Raw genomic sequence first — 27271 nt, forward strand, 5'->3', positions numbered from 1 at the left:
GACCTTAACTGTCTTTGCATGAACGAGTACTAAAGCCAAAACTTTCAACAGTCTATTTCAGTCAACTATGAAAATCAGCTAGCTTAGACAGAACTGCCTCATTATCCATTATCTATTCTGCCGTTGTGTTGACCTCATCAGGTCAGATGCATTTGCTAAAAGATCTGCTGGCAGGAGGGTCATTAAAAATGATGGCCATTAGTGGGTGGTTCTGAACTCAAGGGAGAATGTACTGCTGTTCTTTAGAGGGTTTCTAGCATTGTCAGCACTTGAAAATGATTACAGCGTTTTCTCTAAGAACCCTGTGAGCAGCACTTGGAACGCACATGTCTAAACACCTGTAGAGCTAATGAGGGTTAATGTCTGCAGCAGTCAGCATCTCAATGCACAGAGACAGAGCGAGATGAGAAGATAAAGTGCCACATACTGGTGATAAAAGCACTAATTTTGTGTTGGCAGAAATTAGATTTTCATAACAATGATTTTTAAAGGCCCATGGCTTGAATACAAGGTACAGTGTCAAGAAAAATCCAAGCCCCCCTTGGAACCCTTGGAGAAGCTGTTTGCATGCCTGATCAGAAAGCCTTTTGTGCTACCCTGTTGTAGCTGAGCGTGAAATACAGTTGTTGTTATTAGTAAAGTAAACAGTAATTCTATGCAGATAGTATAGTACATGGACATTGACTATAACAGTATTGAGCTACAGTATTTACATTCTTAACACATATTCTTGGTCTTATTGAGAATTAATAACATTAAAAACAACACATTTGAAAAGACATTTATTTTCAGCTGATGTCACCAAGCCTTATTATTTTTCAACCACCTGTCATATCCCAGATAGCACACGTACATTTTAGAGATGCCTTTTTAAGAGTGTTTCATCTAGAAAGCATTGCATTTTAAATCATATCTGATAAACATCTTTAAAAGAGCAGATTTACAAACATTCTAAATAATAGACATCTTATAAACATATTGTAGATGAACCAACAATCTAAAAAATATGTTGTCCAGATGTAAACACACATCAATTAGATGTTTGGGTGATTTAAGTGGGTGTTTTATTTTAACACTAGCAGGCTAAGCAGGTTAGCTTGCCAATCATAAACTAACTGAAAACCCTCCTACCGCAGTCCCTGTTTCCAGTGTCATGCAAAATCCCAGGGTAGAATATATGCAAGTTTAAAATACTCAAGACATGTTTTTCACATTTATATCACATTAAAATTGGTTTATGTACCATTATATAAATAAATACAAATTAGAGGTTGACCAATATTGGATTTGAAGGAAAGGCAATTAATTTGTTACAAATCAAAAGCCTATATTAAATGTTCTTAGTCTTTCCTTCCTGTGATGGGGAAGGCCAGACAGAGGCTACAAGAGTCCAAATTGAATTAAATTCCAGATGCACTTTGAAAGATTTGATTCATAGTGCTGAAGTTTTAACTTTAAAGGCTGAAATACACCGGGGACTCTTATTTTGAAATGTTTGCGCTTCACTGCTTCAAGCTGCTCATTCAAACAAATAAGGGACATCAAATGTATAATCTATAACGTATTACAATATAAACAATTAAAAGTAAACATTGTCATATTTCATCAACACTAAATCATCATCATCAACAGTTGATCATTAGTGATAGCTAATGACCTAATGATTATGAACTGCTCTGCAACAGATGAAAACACTCATAAGCCCCCACGTGCTTGGAGAAAATACAACAGTGTTGCGTTTTCACTCTGAAGGATGCGGCGCATGCATTTATTTAAATCGTAAGTTTATCACATTAGTTCATATCACGATTCCTGTCTTTCCGCCCCCAAATTTAAAACCTCTTTAAATGATAATTAAGACTTTTGTTGTATCATTTAAAATATTTAAGACTTTTTATGACCTTAAATTTTGGAAAAATTAATTTAAGACATTTTAAGACTTTTTAAGGATCCAATTAGATTGACTGTGTATATCTTGAATTATTTGTGTCATAACTTTAAAAGTATATTGGCATATAGATGGATTTAAAACTAACAGACATGGACTTAAAAGACCTGGTTAAATTCAAAAGCTTGGTTCAAAATACTGTACTAACTGTCATTACTCATTGTGTTCAAGACAAGAAAGAAATAATTTAAAAGTAATTCAGCCTGTTTCCCACATTTCCCAACATTCGTTGTGTAGTAACTTGCATAGGGCATATGCAAACTAACTGGCAGGCACATTCTAGGCTAATTGCCAAAACGTTTTGCTAGCAAGCTAACTGCAGAAGTCATAGAACTATATATATATATATATATAGTTTGACTTTTTATTAATGAAGCTTGAATTATATAAAATGTGACAAAATTTAAAATACATTAAATGTCATATTTACATAGTTAAAGGTGTACTCAGTAACTTTTGTCTTTGTGTCATCTTGGACTTACACTGATACCTAGTGGCCTGGATGCAGCATCATTTAAAATCAATAGTTTTCAGTTTCAGATGCCATTGTATAAATTTAGTATTCACAGTCAGCCATGATTCCTTTTAATCAGTGAGTGAAAGTGTCAAATAACAGGACGGTTACTGAGATTAAGCGAGTAGTATTCGACAGTGTTGTATAAAGTATCCATTTGTCATACCTGAGTAAAAGTAAAGATACCTTCATGGAAATTGACTCAAATAAAAGTTAAAGTAGCTCAGGAGAAAACAACTTAAGTCAAAGTATTAAAGTAACTGAATTTAAATGTACTTAAGTATAAAAAGTACAGGTAAATTGCATAAATTACGGAACAGCTCATTAAACCCATGGCAACTTATTTGATTGGAGGTGCTCATCATTTACTCACCCTCATGCCATCCCAGATGTGTATGACTTTCTTTCATCTGCAGAACACAACCAAAAATTTTAGAAGAATATTTCAGCTCTATAGGTCAGTTCAATGCAAGTGAATGGTGGCCAGACATTTCAAGCTAGAAAAAGCACATTAAGGGAGAATAAAGTAAGCCATACTACTACAGTGGTTAAATCCATGTTCTCTGAAGCGATTCAGTTGGTTTTGGGTGAGAACAAACCAAATTGTAACTCATCTTGCCATTGCAATCTCTGGGCATGATCATGATTTCAAGCTCGATTTCACTTTATAGTGCTTGACACATGCGCAGAGCCTTAGATGGCGCTATAGGAAGTGTAATCAAGCTTGAAATCCTGATTGCCAAGGAGACTGCTAATGTCAAGATTTATAGTCGAAAAAGGAGTTATAATTTGGTCTATTCTCACCCAAAACCAAATGGATCCATTCAGAAGACATTGATGAAACCACTGGAGTCTTATGGATTACTCTTATACTGCATTTATGTGTTTTTTGGAGCTTTAAAGGTCTGGCCACTATTCACTTACATTGAATTGACCTACACTACCAGTCAAAAGTTTAGGGTCACTTACTCATTCTTAATTATTATTATTATTCACATTTAAGTATAATAGTAAAGTCATCAAAACTATGGAATAACATAAATGGAACTATAGGAATTATGTTGTGACTAAAAGAAATCCAAAAGAAATCAAAACTGTGTTATATTTTAGCATCTTCAAAGTAGTCACCCTTTGCCTAGATTTAGCAGACATGTACTCTTGACATTTTCTCAACCAACTTCTTGAGGTATCACCCTGGGATGCTTTTTAAACAGTATTGAAGGAGTTCCCATCTATGTTGGGCACTTAGTGGCTGCTTTTATTTATTATTTGGTCCAAGTCATCCATTTTAAAAACTTTTTTTTTTTTTAAATAAAATGTTAGTTTTATAATGAAATAAATTAATATGGTAGCACAATTATATTTTTGTTTACAAAACTAATTTCAAACATTTAAGCATACACCTTCAGATCAAAAGATTTTTAAGATCATGAGAAACATTTCGGTCAAGTGTTTCAAAACTTTTGAATGGCAGTGTACATAACAGCAATATTCTTCTGAAAATCTTTTTTTGTTTGTGTTCTGCAGAAAAAAATTGAAGTCATACACATCAAGGATCGAATGAGGGTGAGAAACTTGTTAATGAGCACCACAGTCCATAATAACTGGAACACTGAAGGAGGGAGTTGAGTCATATTAGTGACCAGAACAGAGACTTGTGGGGTGGGCTCTTTTCATTTGGGCCAATAAGTAACCACCCAACAACCACCAACAACACCCTGGCAACTGCATAGCAATGTGCTTAAAACAGAGTTAAAACAACTTAACAACAGCATAGCAACAACCTGACAACCACCTAGAACACCATGGCAACTGCAGAGCAATGTGCTAAAAAAACAGAAAAAAAAACTTAGCAACAGCATAGTAACAACCTGGCAACCACATACAGTAGCAATGTGCTAAAACACACAGCATATCACCTTGACAACTGCATAGCATGCCCTAGCAACCATCCAGAAAACCCTTGTAAGCACATACTGTAGCATAAATATGTTACAAAGCAAATATAACACTTTAACACCCACCAGAAAACTAGTTTTGCTTAGGCAAAGACCATTCATCCATCTTTATAAAATATAAAAATAAATATTGTTGGACATTTTCATGAGTGCTGTTAATTATTCATGCACATTATACCTTGGTTAAATGTAAAATGTAAACGCATGTGATTGACTTTTATATGAACAGGTCTCCTGGAAAGGCTGGAGACTTATCGCACATAACTTCATTATTTCACAGCTTTCATAATGTTTAAGCCTAAACTTATCAAATTAATTAGTCAAAAAACAAATTTAAACTTACATGACCAGTTTCTTGTCTTCCCCAGTAGAGACAGATGACCGAACATGTAATCTGGCGCTTGCTTGCTTGTGATTTTGATTCAGATTCATGATTCGCAAAACGAATCATTCAGACCGCTTTTTGAATCTTTTTGTTCAGTTCAAAAGAATCAAATTTAAAAGATTTGAATCAAATTATTCTTTCAACGAATCATACATACATCACAATCGCCGATCTGCATGCATTTTTGCACTACAGCTGTTATTTTTTCTTGGTGTTACCATGTTGCAAAAGTAACGAATGGATCTGGAGAAATTTATCGGAGTAAAAGTATCAATTTCCTCTTAAAAATGTAAAGAAGTAAAAGTCCAAAGGAATATTTATACTCAAGTAAAGTACAAATATTGAAAAACTGTACTTAAGTACAGTAGCGAAGTATTTGTACTTCGTTACTATACACCTCTTATATTCGGCTGGTCATGTGATTCTAACATGGCAGCCCCCATGTGTGGACCCTCTCCATGTAGAATAAAACAGCTTTTATAAGGTTACTGATATGACTGGAGTATTCATTTTAATATGAGTGCTCATGATTTCCTACATATATTGCAAAATTACAATTCATGTCTTTAGGAGTTAAACTTTTTAATGAGGAAAACAATTACTGAGTACACCTTAAGACGTTTTGTTGCCATACATACATTGTTGTCATGACTCTGTAGCAATAAAACAAATATATATATTTTTTCTTCAATTTCTCATCTAATTCAATTCATATTTCGAAGAAATGTAAAAAATGTCATGTGACTTAAAAACAGTATATTATTAGTTTCTTTTCTACTGTCCTTTCAATTACAGCAATGCTGCAGCTTTTTTATAAGATTTTGCGTGACACCGTCCCCAGGTGTGTGTGGCATATCTGCTGGTGTACTGTATATGGTGGCGCTCACCTGTAGGTGGAGGTTTGATGTGTGTGCAAGAGGCACTGATGCTGTTTGTGTACGTCTTGGGTTCAGGACTCAGAGGCACAGACAGGAAGTGACTGAGGTTCTCAGGATGTGTTTGACTCTGAGCCAGACATGGCAAACTGCGGCGTGACGACTTCAGTGTCTTCTCCTTCAAAATCTCACTGATACTCGTGTGCATACCTGCAGATAGAGAGAGAGAGAGAGGGACAAATATAGAGATGAGGTTAATCCAAATCTGATCCAAATAGTCTGTAATGCAACAGCAGTAAAACTCACTTGCATTATCAACTGCAAAGGATTCATGATCTCATAAAGGATAACCACTGTATTACATTTAGTAAATTAAATAACTCCTGGAGTCAGACGCAGCTGTTATTGACTCACAAGGTTAGATAAGGATAAACGATTCACTAACTGCATTTCAAAACCATGTGTGCCAAATCCAGTTTATTGGTTTCCAATAGACACATGCAGTTGCAGAATATGTGTTTTGGTAACACTGTATAGTTACTTTCTTTTAAAGGGTAATATCTTACAATTTTGTAGCCATTTATTTTTCTCCTGAAGTCCTTTTAATGCTAGTCATGTCAGTCATGTCTTTGAGTTTATATAACTATTTTCCACCCACTTTCCAACACTTAACAGCTCAGCAGATATCTGTTAAGAATTTCTGTAATGATCTGTTAAGAATTTTATGTAATATGAAAGTCATTATTACTATGAAAGTCAATCCGTGTATCATTCGCTCATTTCATATTCAATTAGGAATTCAAAATCGGAAAAACAAAAAAACAAATTATTTCATTATTCGTTTACTAAACCAATATTAAAAAACAAATAATGACTTGTTTTTCGTAATTTAAAAATAGAAAATTGGAAAAACAGTTCTCCCCCTCTGGTTGGTGCATATGAGACCGCTTCAGCACTGGCTACAGACTTGAGTCCTGAGGTGGGCATGGCATCACGGCACCCCGCGTGTGACCATTACGCCACAGTGCCATCAGACTTTCAGCCCTTGGTCGGACCTGCCATTTCTACAGGCAGGTGTTCCCCTAAAGCAGGTCTCAAGGCACGTCGTGGTCATGACAGATGCCTTGAACTCGTGCTGGGGCGCCGTGTGCAACGGGCAGGCAGTCTTGGGGCTCTGGATGGGGCCCCGACTCCTTTGGCACATCAACTGCTTAGAGTTGCTGGCGGTGTTGTTGGCCCTGAGGAGGCTTCGGCCGTTGATTCAGGGCGAGCATGTGTTGGTCCAGACCAAAAATACAGTGACAGTTGCATACATAAACCACCAAGGCATTGGCCCTCGGCGTGGGTGCCTTGGCACACAGCTGGCCTCGGGGGCTGCGCAAGTATGCGTCTCCTCCAGTGAGACTCATTGCACAGACTTTGTGCAAAGTAAGGGAGGACGAGCAGCAAGTCCTGTTCATTGCGCCGTAATGGCCCAACCAGACTTGGTTCTCGGATCTGATGCTCCTGGCAGTAGCACCTCCCTGGCACATTCCCCTGAGGCAGGACCTTCTCAGGAGCAGGGCACGCTCCAGCACCCGCGGCCAGGAGGACGAGGAGGTTGAATCCTCCTAGACCGTGCCTGATTCCCTCTTGGGTTCTCTCTATGGTCCTACCTGCCCTACAGAGAGCCCCCTTTGAGCCCCTGGAGCAGACCGAGCTCAGCACATTGTCTCTGAAGACGGCCCTCCTGGTGGCGCTCATTTTCATCAAGAGGGTGGGGGACCTGCAGGTGCTCTCTGTTCCCAGCGAATGCCTGGAGTTCGGGCCGGCACACTCTCACGTGATCTTGAGACCCCGGCCCGGTTACATGCCCAAAGTTCCCACCACTCCATTTTGGGACCAGGTGGTGAAACTGCAAGTGCACCCTTCAGAGGGGCAAGACCCGGTCTTGTCGTTGCTGTTTCTAGCTCGTGCCCTGCACATCTATCTGGACTGCACGCAGAGCTTTAGACGCTCAGAGCAGCTCTTTGTCTGTTTTGGAGGACAGCAGAAGGGGAAAGCTGTCTCCAAGCAGAGGCTAGCCCATTGGATTATGGATGCCATTTCTCTCGCATACCAATCTCAGGACATGCTGTGCCCCTTGGGAGTCCGGGCGCACTCCACTAGAGGTGTTGCTTCCTCCTGGGCACTGGAAAGTGGGGCCTCTCTAGCAGACATATGCAGAGCTGCGGGTTGGGCTACACCCAATACCTTTGTGAGGTTTTATAAACTACGCATAGACCCGGTTTCGACCCGAGTGTTACGCGGTAACAACATGTAGAGGCTGGTTGGATGTATCGCTTGCATTGCACCTTTCCCCTTTTTCAAAAGGTGATAATGTGTGCCTTTTTGTCCACAACAGTTCACCATATCCAGTGAACCCCGGATGCATCTTTAATTCTTAAGCACTGTTTGGTGATGAACTCGGCGGAGTAGTAACGGCACCAGGCCCAGTACTTGTGGTATGCCCGTTTTCAGGTGAGCCCGTGTGCTCGGGCTCAGTGCTCCATGCGTGGTGATTCCCCCTTGGAAATCCTGTATGATGAGTTTCCACTGTTCGGTTTCCCCTTAGGTGAACCCTGTGTTTCCCTCGCCAGAGCTTTCTCTGCCTCGGCCACTGTTGCTGCGTACCCTCTCTGTAGATAGGGTCCTCCGGTGGTATCATTCCATATCTGAACTTCCCCGTTGGTAAGTCCATGTGAGGTATTCTCCACATGTTAACTTCCCTCCGGTAGGATGTGGTCTCCGTAGTGCTCCCCCTCCTGGAGAGGGAAGAGCACTTCCCAGCGTTATTCTAGAAAGTGCTCAGTGGGAAATTGCTTAACAGCAATCAGGTAAGGCTCTGCAGGTAGCCTCCTTAGGTAAGTGCCTCCTCCCCCCTTAACGGGACTAGGGAGATGCCTTACCTAACTCACTGGAAGGTCATGACATGGTTGAGCGCTCACTGCGAGGCACGCAGCAGCTTGCCCATGTCCACTCTTCTGTACCTCGTGACACGGTTCAGCGCCTGCCGTGTATCCTATAGGAACCCCTAGTGTCACTACATCGACACAACATCGAGTGAGTGACAGACAGGGAACGTCTTGGTTACTGATGTAACCTCTGTTCCCTGATGGAGGGAATGAGACATTGTGTCCCTCCTGCCGCGGCGCTGAACCAGCCGCTGACATGGCCAGGACTCTCTATCGGCTCCTCAGCATAAATCTGAGTGAGTGGTGCACGTCATCTCCTTTTATATCCGTATGTCCGGGGCGGAGAGTAGCATGCAAATTCCACTCGCCAATTCTCATTGGCCTTTTCTATTTTAAGCAAAGTGCCTTTTATTATCGGACACATGTGAATGCTATGTGTAAATTCTGATTTTAAATTCACCTGTTAAGCTTTTGAGAGACGAGCATTCATGAACTTCCTTTAGCATATTTCCATGATGAGCAAGTCCCTCACACCCAAGCTCCCAGATTGGGGTAAAATTAGATTTAGGTTCAGTATTTTTTGGATATTCGGTTTCTCGTACCCGTGCTCTCTGTCAGCGGCAAGTTTGCAAAGATTTCACACACTTGTCTTGATGTTATGGCATATAAATATAAATGGTATATACTGTAATTATAATATACAGACACTCATAATATAATATAAAACACTGCACTCAGAACTGTCAGTTGGTGTGGCTGCAGAATAATGACCGAAAATGTTCCAATGCGCTTTCATTGCTTAGCGTACTTACTGGACCATCTGAAAATTTCACTCACTATTAAACACAGGCGGTGTCCAATCATTCATTCAGCTGACGTGCAAGTTAAACATAAAACATTAAAAGGGCACTTTTATATTACAAATGTTGTAGTAGGTTGCCAGTTAATTGACTGACATACTACAGATGAGATGTTTACAGTAAGTCCAATAATGAGTAGCCTACAGTATTAGATTATTTTCGAGAAAAAAAAAAAAATTTAATTCACCAAAATATTATTTCACATTCCAAAGGTTGTAGTAAGTTCCCAGTAGATAGACTGATTTACGACAGGTGTGATTATTACAGTAAATCCAATAATATGAGTACAGTATTAGGTTATTTTAAGATAAACATCATAAAAATTCCTGAAAATTTTATTTTCACATTCCAAAGGTTATAGTAACTTCCCAGTGTACAGACTGACTAACTGTAAAAAATCACACCTGTAGTAAGTCAGTCTGTCTACTGGGAACTTACTACAACCTTTGGGATGTGAAAATAACATTTTGATGAATTTTAGTTAATGTTTAAAATAATCTAATGATACTCATATTATTGGAGGTACTGTAAAAATCTCACCTGCAGTAAGTCAGTCTGCCCACTGGGAACTTACTACAACCTTTGGAATGTGAAAATAATGTTTTTTTGCTAATTTTATTGAATTTGTTTTTCATAATATAAGTGAATACTGTACATTCATATGCACAGCCATCACTCTGTCGATCTACTACAACCTGTGATTTTTTTTTTTTTGGTTTGTTTTATTTTTTAAATAACCATTTTTTTTTATGATAGAACATGCAAGTCAATAGTAAAAAAATGACTGTTCTGACGACAGTTACGTTTTAATTGTGGGTAGAGTTTTTAGACGATCCCTTTCGCACCATATCCGCGAATATCCAACGAATATCGAACCTATAACTAACTTTACCCCACAGTTAACAGAAGCCTATGTCTTTACAATATAGGCATATTCTTCAATAGCCTTATGAATGTATGATTATTTTCATCATCTCATTTAAAACCATGCCTTTTCAAACTGGAGCAACGTCAAAGACAGCAGGTTTATGTGTAGGGCTGTCTGATAAATCTGACAACTTGATGAGAGAGATAGCTCAGCTGCAATAAACTTGGCGAGTTTTGGAGAATAAATGGTAAAGAATTTAATATTAACTGAGACGAATTCATCTGAACAATTAAACAGCAGAGAACCTTTATTCTGTCTCACAGCATTGAGGAGGACGACGGTGCAGGTTGACCAATCAGAAGAAAGGGGCGTTTCAAGTCCACCCATATATGCGAATCAAATATTCAAGACATATATTAGTGAAATCAAATAATCAAAACGCACAGTGTCCCATGGCTATTTTTCCAATTTCCTATTTTTATCTTGAGCATTAAATCGAAATTACGAAAAATGAGTCATTATTTGTTTTTTGATATTGGTTTTGTTAACAAATAATTAAATAACAAGTCGTTTATTTTTTTCCGATTTTGAATTCCTAATTGAATATGAAATGAACGAAAGATACATGGATTAAAGTCAATGTGTTACTGCTGTTTTTTGTAATTGTCTGCCTATATTGTAAATTATTCGAAATTACGAAGTGCTATGAAAAACCTCTCAATCAAAGCAAAACACTTCACGCATGAGTAACATTATCCTGTGGTAAAGAAGCATTATACATTATCTGCTGTTGCACATGGATAAAAGACTCCACAAAACCATTTAATTAAAAACCCTCCCACATGTCTCTGTCAAGGTCATGGTAACTCACACCTGGTGTTAAGCTCATTTATAAATCAGTGCTGGACAGATGAGAAAATGCCTTGTTTTCTCTGCATGACTGAACCTCTGGGTGATGGAATTCCTCTAGTATAGTGACCTACCCCAGGACTGCTGAATCAATAACCCAAGCATAACCCATTACTAACTTCTTAACTATGAATGGAGTTAACATGAAATAAGAAGCAATGATTCGCTTGGGCCCAAAACACACAAAAAAGAGAAAATTATAGAGCGTTCAAACAACAAACACTTGCAAAGCTGAATTAATAGATATTCTCTCATACTGTATTTTGGATGGATAAACACATACTCGAAATTCATTGCAGCATAAAGCTCTTTAAGACTCTGTGAAATGGCTTGACAGGTGCAGGTTTCTTTCCTGTGTTGACATACAGTAGTTCTTATTGAAACTTGAAGGGATCATCCATTTTCATAATTAGCCATTAGTCCTTAGAAGTTACATCAAGCCATGAAGCATGATTTGCTAATTACTACTACTAGAGAGTATTTTATTAGACAAATATTTGTATATGCCCCTGAGCAGATGACGTCATTGATACTTTTGGTTCCCTTTCCCAGAAGAGAAAGACTGCACATTTTCTATCTGCTAGAAATTTATTTTGTCAACTTTTAGGAGGACACTAGTGTATAGATTAATTTAAAGCTAACAGACATGGACTAAAAGCCACAAAAGTCTTTTGATTTCATGGGGTCTTTGAACCCACACACACACACACACACACTCAAACACAAAACAAATCAGCCTGTATCCCATATTTTCCTACAACTAGTGTGGAACAAGTTATGTGCTGAAGTTTTATGTAACAGGAGCCAGCTGGTATATGATAGCTGTGCGGTATGTGTAAACCTCACTCCCTTGGCCTCAAGAGGCACATTAGCAACTGAAGCTAGAGGCTGTAGCCTTTAGCCTCCTCGTAAGCACGCCCACCTCCCATGCTGGCTGACACTGATTTGAATCCCGCTCTGAGCGGGCCATCCAGACAAGATGACTCAAAGGGCACATTGCAGAATGCTCAATGAGGTAAAAAGAACCCTAGAGTGACAGCTGAAGACTTAAAGGAATCACTAGAACTGGTTAACATCTCTGTTCATGAGTCTACTATACAGAAAACATTAAACAGGCATGGTGTCTATGGCAGGAAACCACGAAGGAAGCCGCTGCTTTCCAATAAAAACATTGCTGTGTGCCTGAAGTTTGCCAAAGACTACCTTGACATTCCACAGCGCAACTGGGAAAATGCTTTGTGGACTGATGAAACTTTTGAATTTAACTGTTTGAGAAGAACACGCAGCACTACGTATGGCATAAAAAGGGCACGGCATACCAACATGAAAACATCATCCCATCGGTGATGTACAGTCGAGGTTGCATCATGATTTGGGGCTGCTTTGCTGCTTCAGGGCCTGGACCGCTTGCCATCATTGAGGGAAAAATTAATTCCCAAGTTTATCAAGATATCCTACAGGATAATGTCAGGGTGGCTGAGCACCAGCTGAAGCTCAGTAAAAGTTTGGTGATGCATTAGCACACTATAGAATGTCTTCAAAAAAAGAAAATCCACCTTTTGCAATGGTCCAGTCAGAGCCCAGACCTTAACCCTGTAGAGATGCTGTGGAATGACCTCACAGAGCCGTTCACACCAGACATCCTAAGAATATGGCTGAGCTGAAGCAGTTCTGTAAGGAAGAATGATCCAGAATTCCTTCTGAACATTGTGTAGGTCTAATCCGCAGCTACCAGAAATGCTTGGTTGAGGTTATTGCTGCCAAAGTAGGATCGACCAGATATTAAATCCAAGGGTTCATTTACTTTTTCATTTGCATTTAAATTGAGTCATTTAGCAGACACTTTTATCCAAAGTGACTTACAAATGAGGAACATAGCAAGCAATTTGTCATACAAAGTTCAGCATCTACAGTGTTGTACTGCCAAGCTTTCAACGTGGCTTTTTTTATTTTATTTTTTGTGTATGTACAGAAAGTGCACTTTAAGTTCAAGAGTAAGTGCATGTAGTGTGGATTGGTTAAGTGCTCGCCGAACAGATGTATTTTCAGCTGGTTCTTGAATGTTGAGATGGTATCAGCAGATCGCATGAAGGTTGGAAGTTCATTCCACCACAGTGGAACAGAGAAAGTGAACGATTGTGAAATAGACTTTGAGCCTCTTTGAGGCTCATCATTTTTCCACAGCACTGTGAATGTTTAATGTGATTGTAACACGCTTTTTAATGGGGATAGCTCACCCAGTTAGTTGCAGCAGAGTTAGACAGAGACTCACAATGTGGCTGGCATTCCACAGGTGTGCCAAAATTTATTTGCAGCCTCACTCAAAATTTGCAGTTAACAAACACTCCATTGTCAACAGTGTTACTTAATAAACAAAATATCTCAAAAAGAGTAACAGAAATGTGAAAAGCTCCTGTGCCCCGCAGACATGCAGTGTGCACAGCTTGCGATCACTAGTAGACTGAGCGCTCAATGGAAAAGGAAACAGTAAAGATTGCACTGCTCTTAACCTAGTCCTATTTACCTAAAGTCCTCTGCAAAAACACTTTAGGGTTTACATGCTTTTCAATTACAGCATATATCATATACTAAAGTCTGATGAACATTACAACTCCTTAAATTCTTCATAGAGTGTGTGTCCACTTCACATTAAGGTACATTTTCATGTTGAATAAATGTTATTGGGCATTTATAACATGAGGTAAAATGTCTCAATATTTCTCAGGTATTGCATAAAAGTAATCATTTTTATGCATTTTGTTATAACTGCATATTAATGATTTATAATACATTTATAAAGAGAAAGAGAAAGATGAGTTCATTGAATTCACAAACACACAAATTAAATAAAACAAATAAAAATAAAAAACAAAAATCAATTTATTATAACTTTAATTCCTCTGCCCACTTCTTTTATTAACCTTAAAACACATATCTAGTTTTATTTTCTGTCGCTTAACTGGTAGAGCATGGGGCTAACAATAGCAAGGTCCTGGGGTTGATTCCCAGAGAATGCACATTCTTAAAAAATGTATACCTTGAATGCACTATACTGTAAGTCAGTTTGATGAAAGTATCTGCCAAATTAATATATGTAGAATTTAATCCAGACAGCTTCTAAGGCTGGTAAATGTTTTAGACAGTATTTACCATGTATTTGCATACTTCATAACTGAATATTTAAAATCAGATGGGCTGGTGAAAGCACACATCTCCATCACATGCTGTAAATAAGATTTCTCAGTTCCACACATATTCTGCTGAGAATAAATGAGCTCAACTGCATGTGGTTTTATCTGAATTGTCTTTCTCATCAAAATGTTTAATATTTCCATATTGTCTGTGGAGATGCAGCACTGCTGCCTAGATTTATTATACTCCACAATAACAGCAGCTCCCTGCAGGCAGAGAAACCACATCGCACCCCTCATCATACTCATTAACCAAACACAGACTAATTATCTTCTCTGTGTTATCTCAGTTTGGAGATTTCTGTGGACGAGTACAGCATATGTTGTTTTGGCCAGTACTGTGCCAAAAAGAGAATATTTTAGACATAAAAACACTTATTAAACATCAATACTCTCTCATGGATGAGGATAAGTACTGTGACTCTGTGACACTATTAAAACATTGCTTTTTTTTTTTTTTTTTTTTTTTAGCGGAACAATGTGTCAACCTTTGGCTCAACCAATGGTGGGAGTATGGAGCGTGAATATCTGTTTGTCTGGAAGATTTGGAAGATTTGTTTGAAAACAGTTATGTTTTGAAACTCCATGTGGAGCTACAGAAATGACACAATGCAGCTTTAAAGTCAATTAGAAATAGCATTCACAACCCATTGTACTTCAGTAACATTATATATTTCTGAATGAAACAGAACAAGAAGAAAAAATTTATGGCAGGACTTGAGTGTGAAAAGTGGGCATTTCATACCAGAATGGAGTTATCGGTATTTGCTATTATTGTCATAACCATAGGCCAAAATGTATCACATTTTGATGAAATATTATATAGGCAAAAAAATAAATATATAATAATAATAATAATAATAATAATAATAATAATAGTAATAATTATATTAGTAATAAAGTGCATTGATGAATTGTGCACAAGAGGTCCAAGAATGTGTATTAATGAAGTAAATAGGGTCAAGGTTGATTTCATGTTGACTTTAAACTGAGAAAGACTACATCTAAAATGTCAGTACTTGCTGTTGTAGGAGCAGGTGGGCTTGTACTCATGTGAACTCATTGTGTAGGTTTATATTTTTATATATAAAAGCTTATTTTATGCTAATTTAATCTAGCTCTTGAGCTGGCTAAAACTGGTTTATCAGGAGAAAACCTTAATCTGTGTCTTGCAGGTGAATTTAAGATGAAATGTGAAATTATTTTAGTGCCAAAATTCTTTCTCTTATCCCCGCCTAATATTCAGAGACAACTCCTGTATAAGTAAGCCAATTGTAGGTTGACTTCCCCAAAAAGTGCATCACTGTGGCTCTATTGTTTGAGCATCCCAACCAATGGTGCATTTCCCATACAACTACATAACTCACTGCTTAACCACCATAATCCGATGCATTGTTGGAAAAATTAACTAGCCTGTCACGACTGTTTCCCGAAACTGTAGTAACTATGCTGCAGATCCATCATTCAAACAACGTTGGTTTAACAATAAAGCTGTTGTTAATGATGTTACATAGGGGGTGGAGTAATAACTTCTGTGGATTTCAACAATAATAGCTCATTTAAACGTACTCCAGAAAGCTGTGTAAAGCTCCTAAAGACACGAAAGCTGTGTGCACAATGTAATTCAAAAGATGATTGCGCTGCAATATGGGTTTCTCTCAACATCAGACTTCGGGGTTCCCCTGACGCACTTGAGCACAAACGCACATGCACACTCTTAAAAAACGTATAAGAACTTGTGCATTAACATGGACACTAGGGATGTGCCCAAAGCCGAATACCTTATTCGGAAAGGCACGAATAATGACTATGAATAATGGATTCATATTTAAAAGCAACATTTTAAATAAACGTATAAAAAATTACAAAGAATTTATGACTCTGTGCAGCCAGTATTTCTAAAGTTGTGGTGTCGACTCTGTTTACGGTCTCTGTAAATTGTGCGCATCTGGGTAGGGTTGCACCAGCTGTGCGTAAGTTCTCACGTAAGTTGGGATGTAAAGTTCACACTAAGGGCTTAGTAACTACTAGTTAGTTTGTAACTAAGTCAGTGTTTACTTTGGTTGCACCACCTGTTCTTAAGGCAAGACTTAACTAGTAGGTCGTAAGCTCTCCGTAAAGTATGCATAGTCGCATAATATGACGTTTACCTTTATTAATCCAATAAACAGCCTTCAAATGTGTAAACAGAAGTGTTAAAAAGCCATCAGCTTCAATTTGATCTTGTTACAGTTGATGTTCAAACCTTGTTGTTCATGTAACTGTCAGCTGTAATAAATTATATCCCCATTGAAATATGATACGTAATAAAAGTAGATTTAATAAATACTATATTTGCCCCGTGTAAATAACAATATATAGGAACTGTATCTAAAATAAATAAGGGGTGATAAATAAATACTAATACAACAGATATTTATTCATTTTAATATCTTATATATTTCGTATATGTTGAAACTTGACACCGGGCGATGCATCCTGAAAACGGCACCATTTGACCGGTTTCATGTTGAAGAGCTGTTTAAAAGTAATTTTTTTCTCTCTCTCATAAATGTAAACAAGTGTAAATTCCAACACCATCATAAATGTCGAAAGGATTGATGCCTGTCAACCAAAACATGAGCTCATTGATGTCATTAAGTGAGTCTGCTTTTTTATTCCATCCGTTACTCCTGGTCGGAGGCTTCCGTAAATATTTAGTTTATATGTAGGGTTACATCCTACCTAAGTTTAATGGTGCAACGTTCAAATATTTATTAGTGACTTAGTGCCCATTTACGCCACAGCTAGGCTAAGTTGTAATGTACGTATAGCTGGTGCAACCAGCCCCTGGAGCTTGTCAAGTGTAACATTAACTAAGATCCGACATCATATACACTTTCCACTTCTTGAAATGTCTTTGTTAATGTATCACACGTTTCACACGTGATTCTCATGTATTCATTTATAGCCTAAACCTGAGCGCGATGTTAAATCCCTGACCTGAAGTGATGATTTCATGTCAGCCCTCGTCTTTCCGTCTCTTAAAGTGGACCACATTTATATTCACATCAGCGATTAAGGATACAGTCTTACTGTAAAAGTTCCTGACAGACTTATGGGACTTTCACCTGTTTGTAGGCTATATTGATTTTATTTTCATTTCTTTTCATTTTTGAATTTGTATTTATTATTCACTGCAAAATGCGTGGTTGACATTTCACATTTTGCTTGACACCTCCTGTCTTCAGAATAATAAATAAAAATTCTGTTTCATGCAGATATTAATATCAGAAATACCAGGAGAAACCAAAGTTAACAACATACTCCACAGTTAATGTACCCTACAAATTCATCTTCATCTGGTAAGAAAAAAAAGGGAATAAAATAATATTTTTTTAAATAATTGTTGAATAATAATAATAACTATTATTATTATTATTATTATTATTAGACTATTATTATGAAAAGGCATATTTTATTAATAGAAACTATAAATGAAAGAGTAACATTTAAAAATGGGCATTTGATTTAGTTGCACTTCCAGTTGAAGCCCTGCCCACACCCGGTTCTATCTGAATACAGAGATAGATACAGATCATTTTGTCATATGAACAGATACAGATACAAATAAAGATAATGGCTTCACTACACACCCCTAATGGACACATTAGCTGTGCTCTTTGACAGAAACCGTGTGTTAAAACACTTTCTCTTAACACCCTTTATTCCCTTAAACGGCAGCATTCGTGTTTACGTGACGTTTCAGAAAGCCAATTTCTGCAAAACCCTGGAATAAGCAGTTTTCTTAAATACATGTAAACGTGGTCTAAATCTTGACAGAATGAAAGATATATGGAATAAAAGATATAGTGAAGTGAAATAATGTCCACACAGCAAACTAATAAGGAACTATGCTTCTAACCACAGGTGGACAGCTGTAGTTCCAACCGCACAACTTTGCGATGCTGTTTGCGAATGTTTGTGGGAACTACGTGTAGCGCTACTACTCAAATTTAGAATAGACTTCACTCACATCAAAGACCTAGGCTCTAAGAAGCAGTGATAGAATCCAAAACACAATTTAGTGGAAATACAAAATGTACAATTTATTGAAGCTCAAACTTTACAATATAAATTTACAAATAAAATGGGCCCAACAAAAATAAAATTTTAAAGTAGGCCTAATCATCATCCTACTACCAAGGTAGTGTATATTTTAGTGTGCTTATCTGATTCTGTTGGAATTGGTTCAGTGAAAAGAGTTCAATTTCTCCACAGAAGACCAGTAGATCTTCAGGCCGAACAGCCTCTGAACAATCTTTCATCGGAATCACTGGGACAGGCTCGCCATCTTGAGTTCAATTAACCACATGGAAGGAGAGACCACGTGACAAGCAAAAAAAAAAAAAAAAAAACATCTGCACATACACAGTTGTGTAATCAGTACCAAACACTCAATAAAACATGTTTTTCCAAACAATCTTAACAAGAGACCTCTTTCTCTTCAATTCTTTTCCTTCAGTTAGGATGAATATGGTTTTATATCATGAATGACATTCATGAGAATATATATGATAAACATTTAACATATAACAGGTTTCTGTTACATGAAATTCTGAATTAAATCAATGAATTTGAACAATATACCCTTTACTTGATAATACTCATGAATCAAGTATTTTAACATGTGACGTGTGATAACATATAATTAACCAAATCAATGATGCATTTCGATTCATACACAAAATGGCACTTGCAGCACACATTTCATGAAAATATCACATATAGGCATCATTAAAGATCACACTGACTGGTTTTAAAAGCAGTTTTGTGAAGGATGTTATAACATTTTGACAAGTTTACAATTAATTTAATCATGAATTGTATTGATGAATATTAAACTCGCCAGAGCTCATAAAAATGGTAGAAAATAAAGAAAATTCAAGGCTCCTTTGACGGATTACATCTGGGAAAACCAAGAAAAATGAGACATCGTTCACGATAGAGCTGATGTTTTTTGTATCGCCAGAAAGCGTTTGAGTCACTTTTCCAAAGTTGCTAAAAGTTCCAAATAAATGTTAAAAGTAGCTAAATTTGTTGCTAGGTGCTTTTTGAAAAGTTGCCAGGGTAGTCTGAAAAGTTGCTAAATCTAGCAACAAAATTGCTAAATTGGCATCACTGATTAAGATCTGCAAGAGCACACTCTACAGGGTGAAATGAACCCTTTCTGGCAATGATTATATTGAATGGGTTACATACGGTTTCGGGAAACACCAAATTGTTGAACTATGTTGCTATCGATGGAACTTGCCACAATACTTGGATAACAATGGGAAACGCACCCCAGCCCGACAAAGAAACATTGACTCAACCGATGGAGAGTGTTTGGGGGTGGGACTATGTGTTTTACTGTCCGATAGAGCTGTTCAGCGACAATGTCAATTAGTAGCCGGAAGGCTAATAAGCCGTGGGTTCCCTCAGGAATTTCCTATGTAGAATAGGGATTTATTGTTGCAACTCTATATAGTGATGCCAGTGGCAAAGAAATTACACCCTTCAGGAGGGGTCATCAATGTGTCCGTGGCAAGACTTACAAGAAAAATATATATAAAGAGAGAGGAAAAATGCTTTCCGAATTTCTAACAGAAAGCTGGAACTACAGTTGTGTGCATGCGGCACCGAGAGCAAAATTGCATTCTTTCACTTACTTTTTTGAATAGATGTGGTGTGAAAGGTGCAGTTTGTCTTTTTTTCTGACACATTTACTGTAAGTAGTAATTACATTCATATACTCCTATCCCTATTTATTCCCCCAGCATTGAAACCTCATCAGCTTTGGGTGACGTGCGTAGAGCTGTTGCCATAAACATATCAGCACACATGAAGGCGCTAACACATCAACAACTGACATTAAACACCAACAAATGAAGAATCAGAACTAATAATAATAAAAAAGAACCGTTAGAACACGCAAATATTTTGTAAAGTGATTAGCAAGTTCTTCACATAAATATGCAACTTTAAAAAAAACAATTATAATAATAATAATTTTTTTGCCTTGGGTCCAGAATTTGAGTCGCTTTTGATGGCCATTTGTGAGCACTTTGTCTCGCTTTTTCACAGCTTAGTTTAGTGTGAAAGGGCCTTAACTCTAAGGCCCCGATTTACTAAGATCTCAAATAACTGGTGCTAATTTGCTTGTGCAATCTATGAAATTGGTGTTTTGTGGGTGATTTACTAAGAAAAATTGCGCAAACAACTACACATTCAAATATTTTGGACATACCTTCCAAAAGGAGGCTTTTGCATGTGGTACTTGCACCAAATGTAATTACAGTATAGCTCTCACTAAATACCATTTAATTTTTATACAATATGGCATTTATATGTTTATTTATATGATTGTATGATATCATAAAATCCTGCTATTTAACAAGTTTAAGAGTAGTTGATGGACTGCACATGACACTTCACTTGAAATGTTCATAATTCACAAAGAAAATACAATATTATTATTGTGATGTGGGTGTGGCCGAGCGACTTCTGTGGAGAGGTAGAATGGTGAGGATTGACACCTGTGGGAAATTATCTCTAACAGCTGTTTGTGTTTACAGTGAGTGCTGAGAGGGATAAAAGAGCAGTCCAGACTGCCGGTGGGGAGAGAGACGCACGCAGCAGTGTTAATGTGTATGTGCATTTATGTGTTGCTGAAAAGCATTAGTTGGTATGTGGTGTGTGGGAGATGGGAAAACATCCAACATAAGACTTTTATTCTTCCACTTTTTCAGTGCCACACACCAACTAATGCTTTTCAGCATTAGGAGCATGCAGCGGTCTGGACTGCTCTTTTATCCCTGTCAGCTCTCACTGCAAACAAAAACAGCTGTTAGAGATAATTTCCCAAAGGTGTCAATCCTCACCGTTCTACCTTTCCGGCCTCGCTCTCCACAGATGTCACTCGGCCATGCTCACATCACCAAAATTATGTACACATTAAGCCATCGCACCACTGATGTATAATTAAATGAAATCTGAATTTCAAACCACTATTATCTTGACCATGGCAAAGTTATCTGTGCATGAGAGAGACACGGGAACTGAATGGAACAAACTTTTGCTCTCTGTTTGTTTCACGGGATCAACATGAAACATGTTCTGCCTACAGGAAAGAACCACCACTTAAAATATTTTGCAATATTTCAGCAGCTTAAAAACAATGTTTAAAACATTAAGTTATGGCATAATTTGGACATTAATTGTTAGTAGGTTTATGATATTATCAGTTATGATATCGAGTTTTAAAACAATCTAATAATTACATGAGTATTCATTTAATTTCACATTAATGTGTGTCAATAAAGGGTGTTCTATGTATTATCTGTTCTCAAAGTCTCAAAGGTCCTTTTTGTCACAATGACAGCATGATGCACAGTGCAAATCAGATTAATACTTACCTTTCATTCATATTAATTTGCTCTCGTAGTTTCCGATTCTGAAATGACTTTCAGGCTTGATAAATCACTTTGCGGGTGCAATTTGATTAATTTGCATCTAGACTTCCCTTTATTATGCACATTTGGAGGCACGCCTCTAAATTGCATATTCATGTTGGGGAAACATGCAAAAATTGCCAAGACGTTCTATTTTACGCATCTGAAAGACCCAATCTTTAAAAGACTATGTTAGTAGATCAGCCCGGATCTTTTTAAAGCACGCTATCAAGTTTGCACGTTTTTATACACGTAAATCTTTAGTAAATCGGGGCCTTTTTTGCAAATGTAGTATCTTGCTAACCAGGTGTCATGCCAAATGTTGACTCCCTATTTATGTTTAGGGGTAGGTTTAGGAATGGGCTTTAGTGGTAGGGACTAATGACGGTTAGGGTTAGGGGTGGGTGTAGGGGTGGGCTTTAGGGATAAGGGCCAATCAGGTAGCAAGGATTCAGAATTTGGCGGGGAGTCAAATTTTGGCACAACACCAGCACTGCGCGGGTGATTTTGGGGGCATAAACATTCCCAGCATGATGATGCTTGACTAGAATTCAGCTCATTAGGTCTGAATTTATATGGAAACATGCCGATTTCCCATGTGATTAAGTTCGATGATCTCTGCAATTTGTCTAAAAAATTAGACAAATCGTTAGTTAACAGTGTTCAACACTCTAAACAAGAAATGTAGAGAAATATTTCAAAAAGGCGAGAGTGAGAATTGTGTTTATTGGTTGGATTCACTCCAGTCTGTTTTGCTACTGTGTAATCTGAAGAAAAAAAAAAAAAAGAAAAAACTATCCATGTGGCATTGTGCTTGCTGTGCCAAGGGTAAAATTCTGCAATATTGGATTAATCCAGGGACACAAAACCAAGAGGACTCGTGATTGTGCGAGATTACCAGTGTGTTTGTGATTATGTGTGTGGGCATGTGTGTGTATGTGCATGACTGCATGATCGCACACGTGTCCCACCTTGACAGCTTGGTTATTGACTTCAAATCCACGCTGTCAAAATAATGAAGATGAACTCCAAACAGACAACAGTCTAAATGTGTTTAATCCAAAACAGATGTACAGATGTATGCGGTTCACTGTTTCATAGGGATATGCCCGAAGCCAAATACCTTATTCAGAAAGGCACGCAAAATTACTTTAAAAAGAATAACAAATTCTACCGAATAATAGAAAAAATATTCGTTAGATTCATTATCCAACAAGCACAGGGACAGAATGATATTTAAAATAAACATATATAACATTACAACACAATGATGAGTCTGTGAAGCCAATATGACTAAAGTAAGTCATTTTTATTTGTATAGCGCTTTTCACATCACACATTGTTTCAAAGCAGCTTTACAGAAAATCATGCTTTAACAGACAATGAAACTTTAATATCTATAAAGTCTTAGTCATCATTGTGTAATTTGATTAAATATGATTGTAAATTGTGTATAAAAATAAATCATTAAATAATTAAATAATAATTGTATTTAGCACCCCAGTGAGCAAGCCGAAGGCGACTGTGGAAAGGAACACAAAACTCCATAAGATGTTGGTTGATGGAGAAAAATAACCTTGGGAGAAACCAGGCTCACTGTGGGGTGCAGTTCCCCTCTGGCTGACATCATGAATATAATGCCAATATTACTTATTTCTGTGCAGTGCAAGTCATGGTTTAAAATTATTAAACTAAGTAAGTGTTAAGGGTCAGTGTTTAAACAAAGATTTTGTATGAACTGTAAGATCATCTTTGAAGTCCATCCTGGATTAACTGCATAAGTTCACATAGATGCATTGTCCTTTGTTTGTTGTCTGATGAAGGCTTTTGTTGGCATTTAATTGATAGTTTATGTATTCCATTTCAAGAGTGTAGTCCATCAGTAGACAAAGGTGATGCAGGCAGTGATCAATGAGGTGCATCGCAGTTCAACTGGCAGGTCATTTCGGTGAGGTTCGGTGGGGTCCATCCTAAGTCTAAGTTTTAGGCAGTGGCATATGGAGTATCCAGTGTCTACAATTGGAGTTGGCATCAATTCATCCTCTGAAATCCATTGTAGAAGACCGAAGTGATGTCTGGCTCATGCCGGCTGTAGTTTGTCATCATCACTCAGCGACACGTACTGTAGCAGTGGAGTCTGACACCAAGCAGAAACGGAGATATGAATCCCGGGGTTGAGACAGGGAAACAAATAGAATACTATAAGCATAGATGCCATTCAATTTATTGCAGAGTTATAGATTATGAGGAATGTTTCTGAGAAATGTTTCTGGTTCCAGCAGACCTAACTAAAGCACCCTAATTGTGAGTTGATGGATAGAGTAGGTGTATGCCTGGCTAAATAGATGAGTCTTTTGTCTAGACTTAAACTGAGTGTGTCTGAGTCCCAAACAGTGTTAGGGAGACTATTCCATACTTTAGGAGCCAAATAGGAAAAGGATCTACCTCTTTTTGTGGATTTTGATATTCTAGGAATTACTACCAGGCCAGAATTTTTTTGTGATCGTAATAAACGTTAAGGAATATAGCATGACAGAAGGTCACTAAAGTACTGTGGAGCTAGACCATTTAAAGCTTTGTATGTAATTAACAGAATTTTAAAATTAATACGAAATGTAACAGGTAGCCAGTGTAATGATACTAGAATGGGGCTAATATGATCATATTTCTTGGTTCTAGTCAGCACTCTGGCAGCTGCATTTTGAACCAATTGAAGTTTATTTATTGAACTTACAGTACATCCTCCCATTAATGCATTACAGCAATCTAGTCTTGAGGTCATGAATGCATGAATTAGTTTTTCGGCATCAGAAACAGACAGCTTGTGTCTTAATTTAGCAATATTTCTGAGGTGGAAGAATGCTGTTCTGCAAATATTGAAAATGTGATTTTCAAAGGACAGATTGGTATTGTAACGTGCGGCTTAGCAATGAAAGGCAGACGAAGATGATGATGATGTGAAGAACCCAAGTGCAGTTTATTTATAAACGTGAAAACCAAAAACCGTAAACAAAAACATGGACTTGACTAGACTTGACTTGACAACCAAACAACGTTACATTAACAATACCTGACAAAGGACCATGGCAAACATGAGGGTTTAAATACATGGACAAGGGTAACAAGACAACCAATGAACAGACAGAACTATAAACAAGATAACAAGACTAATAAACTTAAACCAATGACAAACTAGAACTGATAACGCGTTATCAAGACAATATACCAATGAAAACAAGACACATGAACATGGAGGGAAACAGGATATCACATGACCAGGAAACACATGACTATAAAACAGGAAATCACATGACATGAAACACACGACTATAGAACGGGAACTAGACTTCCAAAATAAAAGACATGAACACAAAACATGAACAAAAACACATTAAACGTGACAGGTATCAAATATAACACATAAGTTACGACGTAACAGTACATCCATCGAGAATCAAATTATATGTTAGTAGCTTATTTTTAGAGGTTTTTGGTCCAATAATTAGTACCTCTGTTTTGTCGGAATTGAGTAGAAGGAAATTTCTGGCCATCCAATCTTTGATTTCATTGATACTCTCTGCTAATTTGGAGAATTGTGAAATTTCGTCGAGTTTAGAAGAAATATAAAGTTGGGTATCATCGGCATAACAGTGGAAACTTAATCCACAATTCCTGATAATATCTACCATGGGAAGCATATATAAGGAGAAAACAGAGACCCTAAAACTGATCCCTGTGGCACTCCATACTTAACTTTTGTTTGATTTGACAATTCCTCATTTACACATACAAAGTGATAGTGGTCTGATAAATAGGACCTAAACCATGCTAATGCAAGTCAACTAATGCCAACATAATTCTACAACATATTCAAGAGAATGTCGTGATCTATCATGTCAAAAGCAGAACTAAGATCTAAAAGCACCAGAAGAGAAATGCAGCCGCGATCAGATGATAAGAGCAAGTCATTTGTAACTCTGATAAGTGCAGGCTCTGTACTGTGATGGGGTTTAAATCCTAACTGAAATTCTTCATATATACCATTTCTCTGTAGAAATGAACATAGTTGGGATGACACTACATTTTCTAGTATTTTTGACATAAATGGGAGATTTGAAATTGGTCTATAATTAGCCAATTCTCCAGGATCAAGCTGTGGCTTCTTAATAAGCGGTTTGATAACTGCCATTTTAAAGTTTCTTGGGACATGTTCTAAGGATAGAGTTAATAATATTAAGAAGAGATTCTGAAATTACACTGAATCATTCTTTTAAGAGCTTGAGTTGGTATTGGATCTAACATACAGTTGTGCTCAAAAGTTTGCATACCCTGGCAGAAATTGTGAAATTTTGGCATTGATATTGAAAATATGATTGATCATGCAAAAAAAACAGTCTTTTATTTAAGGATAGTGATCATATGAAGCCATATATTATCACATAGTTGTCTGGCTCCTTTTTAAATCATAATGATAACAGAAATCACCCAAATGGCCCTGATCAAAAGTTTACATACCCTTGAATGTTTGGCCTTATTACAGACACACAAGGTGACACACACAGGTTTAAACGGCAATTAAAGTTTAATTTCTCACACCTGTGGCTTTTTAAATTGCAATTAGCGTCTGTGTATAAATATTCAATGAGTTTGTTAGCTCTCACGTGGATGCACTGAGCAGGCTAGAAAAGAAAAGAACTGTCAAAAGACCTGCGTAAACAAGGTAATGGAACTTTATAAAGATGGAAAAGGATATAAAAAGATATCCAAAGCCTTGAAAATGCCAGTCAGTACTGTTCAATCACTTATTAAGAAGTGGAAAATTCTGAGATCTCTTGATACCAAGCCAAGGTCAGGTAGACCAAGAATCAGAATCAGAATCAGCTTTATTGCCAAGTATGCTTACACATACAAGGAATTTGTCCAGTGTACAACAAAACAAAAACAATACAAAAACAGCAGCAAGTCATAGATAATAATAAAAAATAAAAAATAGTTATACACAAACGTACATACACACACAGACACACACATACATACATACATATATACACATACATAGTGCAATCTAATACAAATCTGTTATCTGTTATGCACAATGCAAATACAAATCTGTTATGTACAGTGCAAATGTTTTTTGTTTTTTGTTTTTTGTTTTTTCCCAGAGGAAAGAAAGATTTCAGCCACAACTGCCAGAAGAATTGTTCGGGATACAAAGAAAAACCCACAGGTAACCTCAGGAGAAATACAGGCTGCTCTGGAAAAAGACGGTGTGGTTGTTTCAAGGAGCACAATACGACGATACTTGAACAAAAATGAGCTGCATGGTCGAGTTGCCAGAAAGAAGCCATTACTGCACCA

General features: G+C 37.4%; 1 protein-coding gene across 1 annotated transcript in view; it reads right to left on the minus strand.

Moving 5' to 3' along the window:
* The window catches only part of LOC127436323 (anoctamin-3-like), a 186912-nt gene that overhangs the window by 114109 nt on the left and 45532 nt on the right, over positions 1 to 27271 (minus strand). The window contains exon 2 of the mRNA XM_051690414.1: positions 5693 to 5890. Coding sequence (XP_051546374.1) covers positions 5693 to 5890 — 198 coding nt within the window. The remainder of the gene's footprint in view (positions 1 to 5692; positions 5891 to 27271) is intronic.

Source organism: Myxocyprinus asiaticus, chromosome 46, assembly GCF_019703515.2.
Source record: "Myxocyprinus asiaticus isolate MX2 ecotype Aquarium Trade chromosome 46, UBuf_Myxa_2, whole genome shotgun sequence".
In the NCBI taxonomy this organism is placed as follows: Eukaryota; Metazoa; Chordata; class Actinopteri; order Cypriniformes; family Catostomidae; genus Myxocyprinus; species Myxocyprinus asiaticus.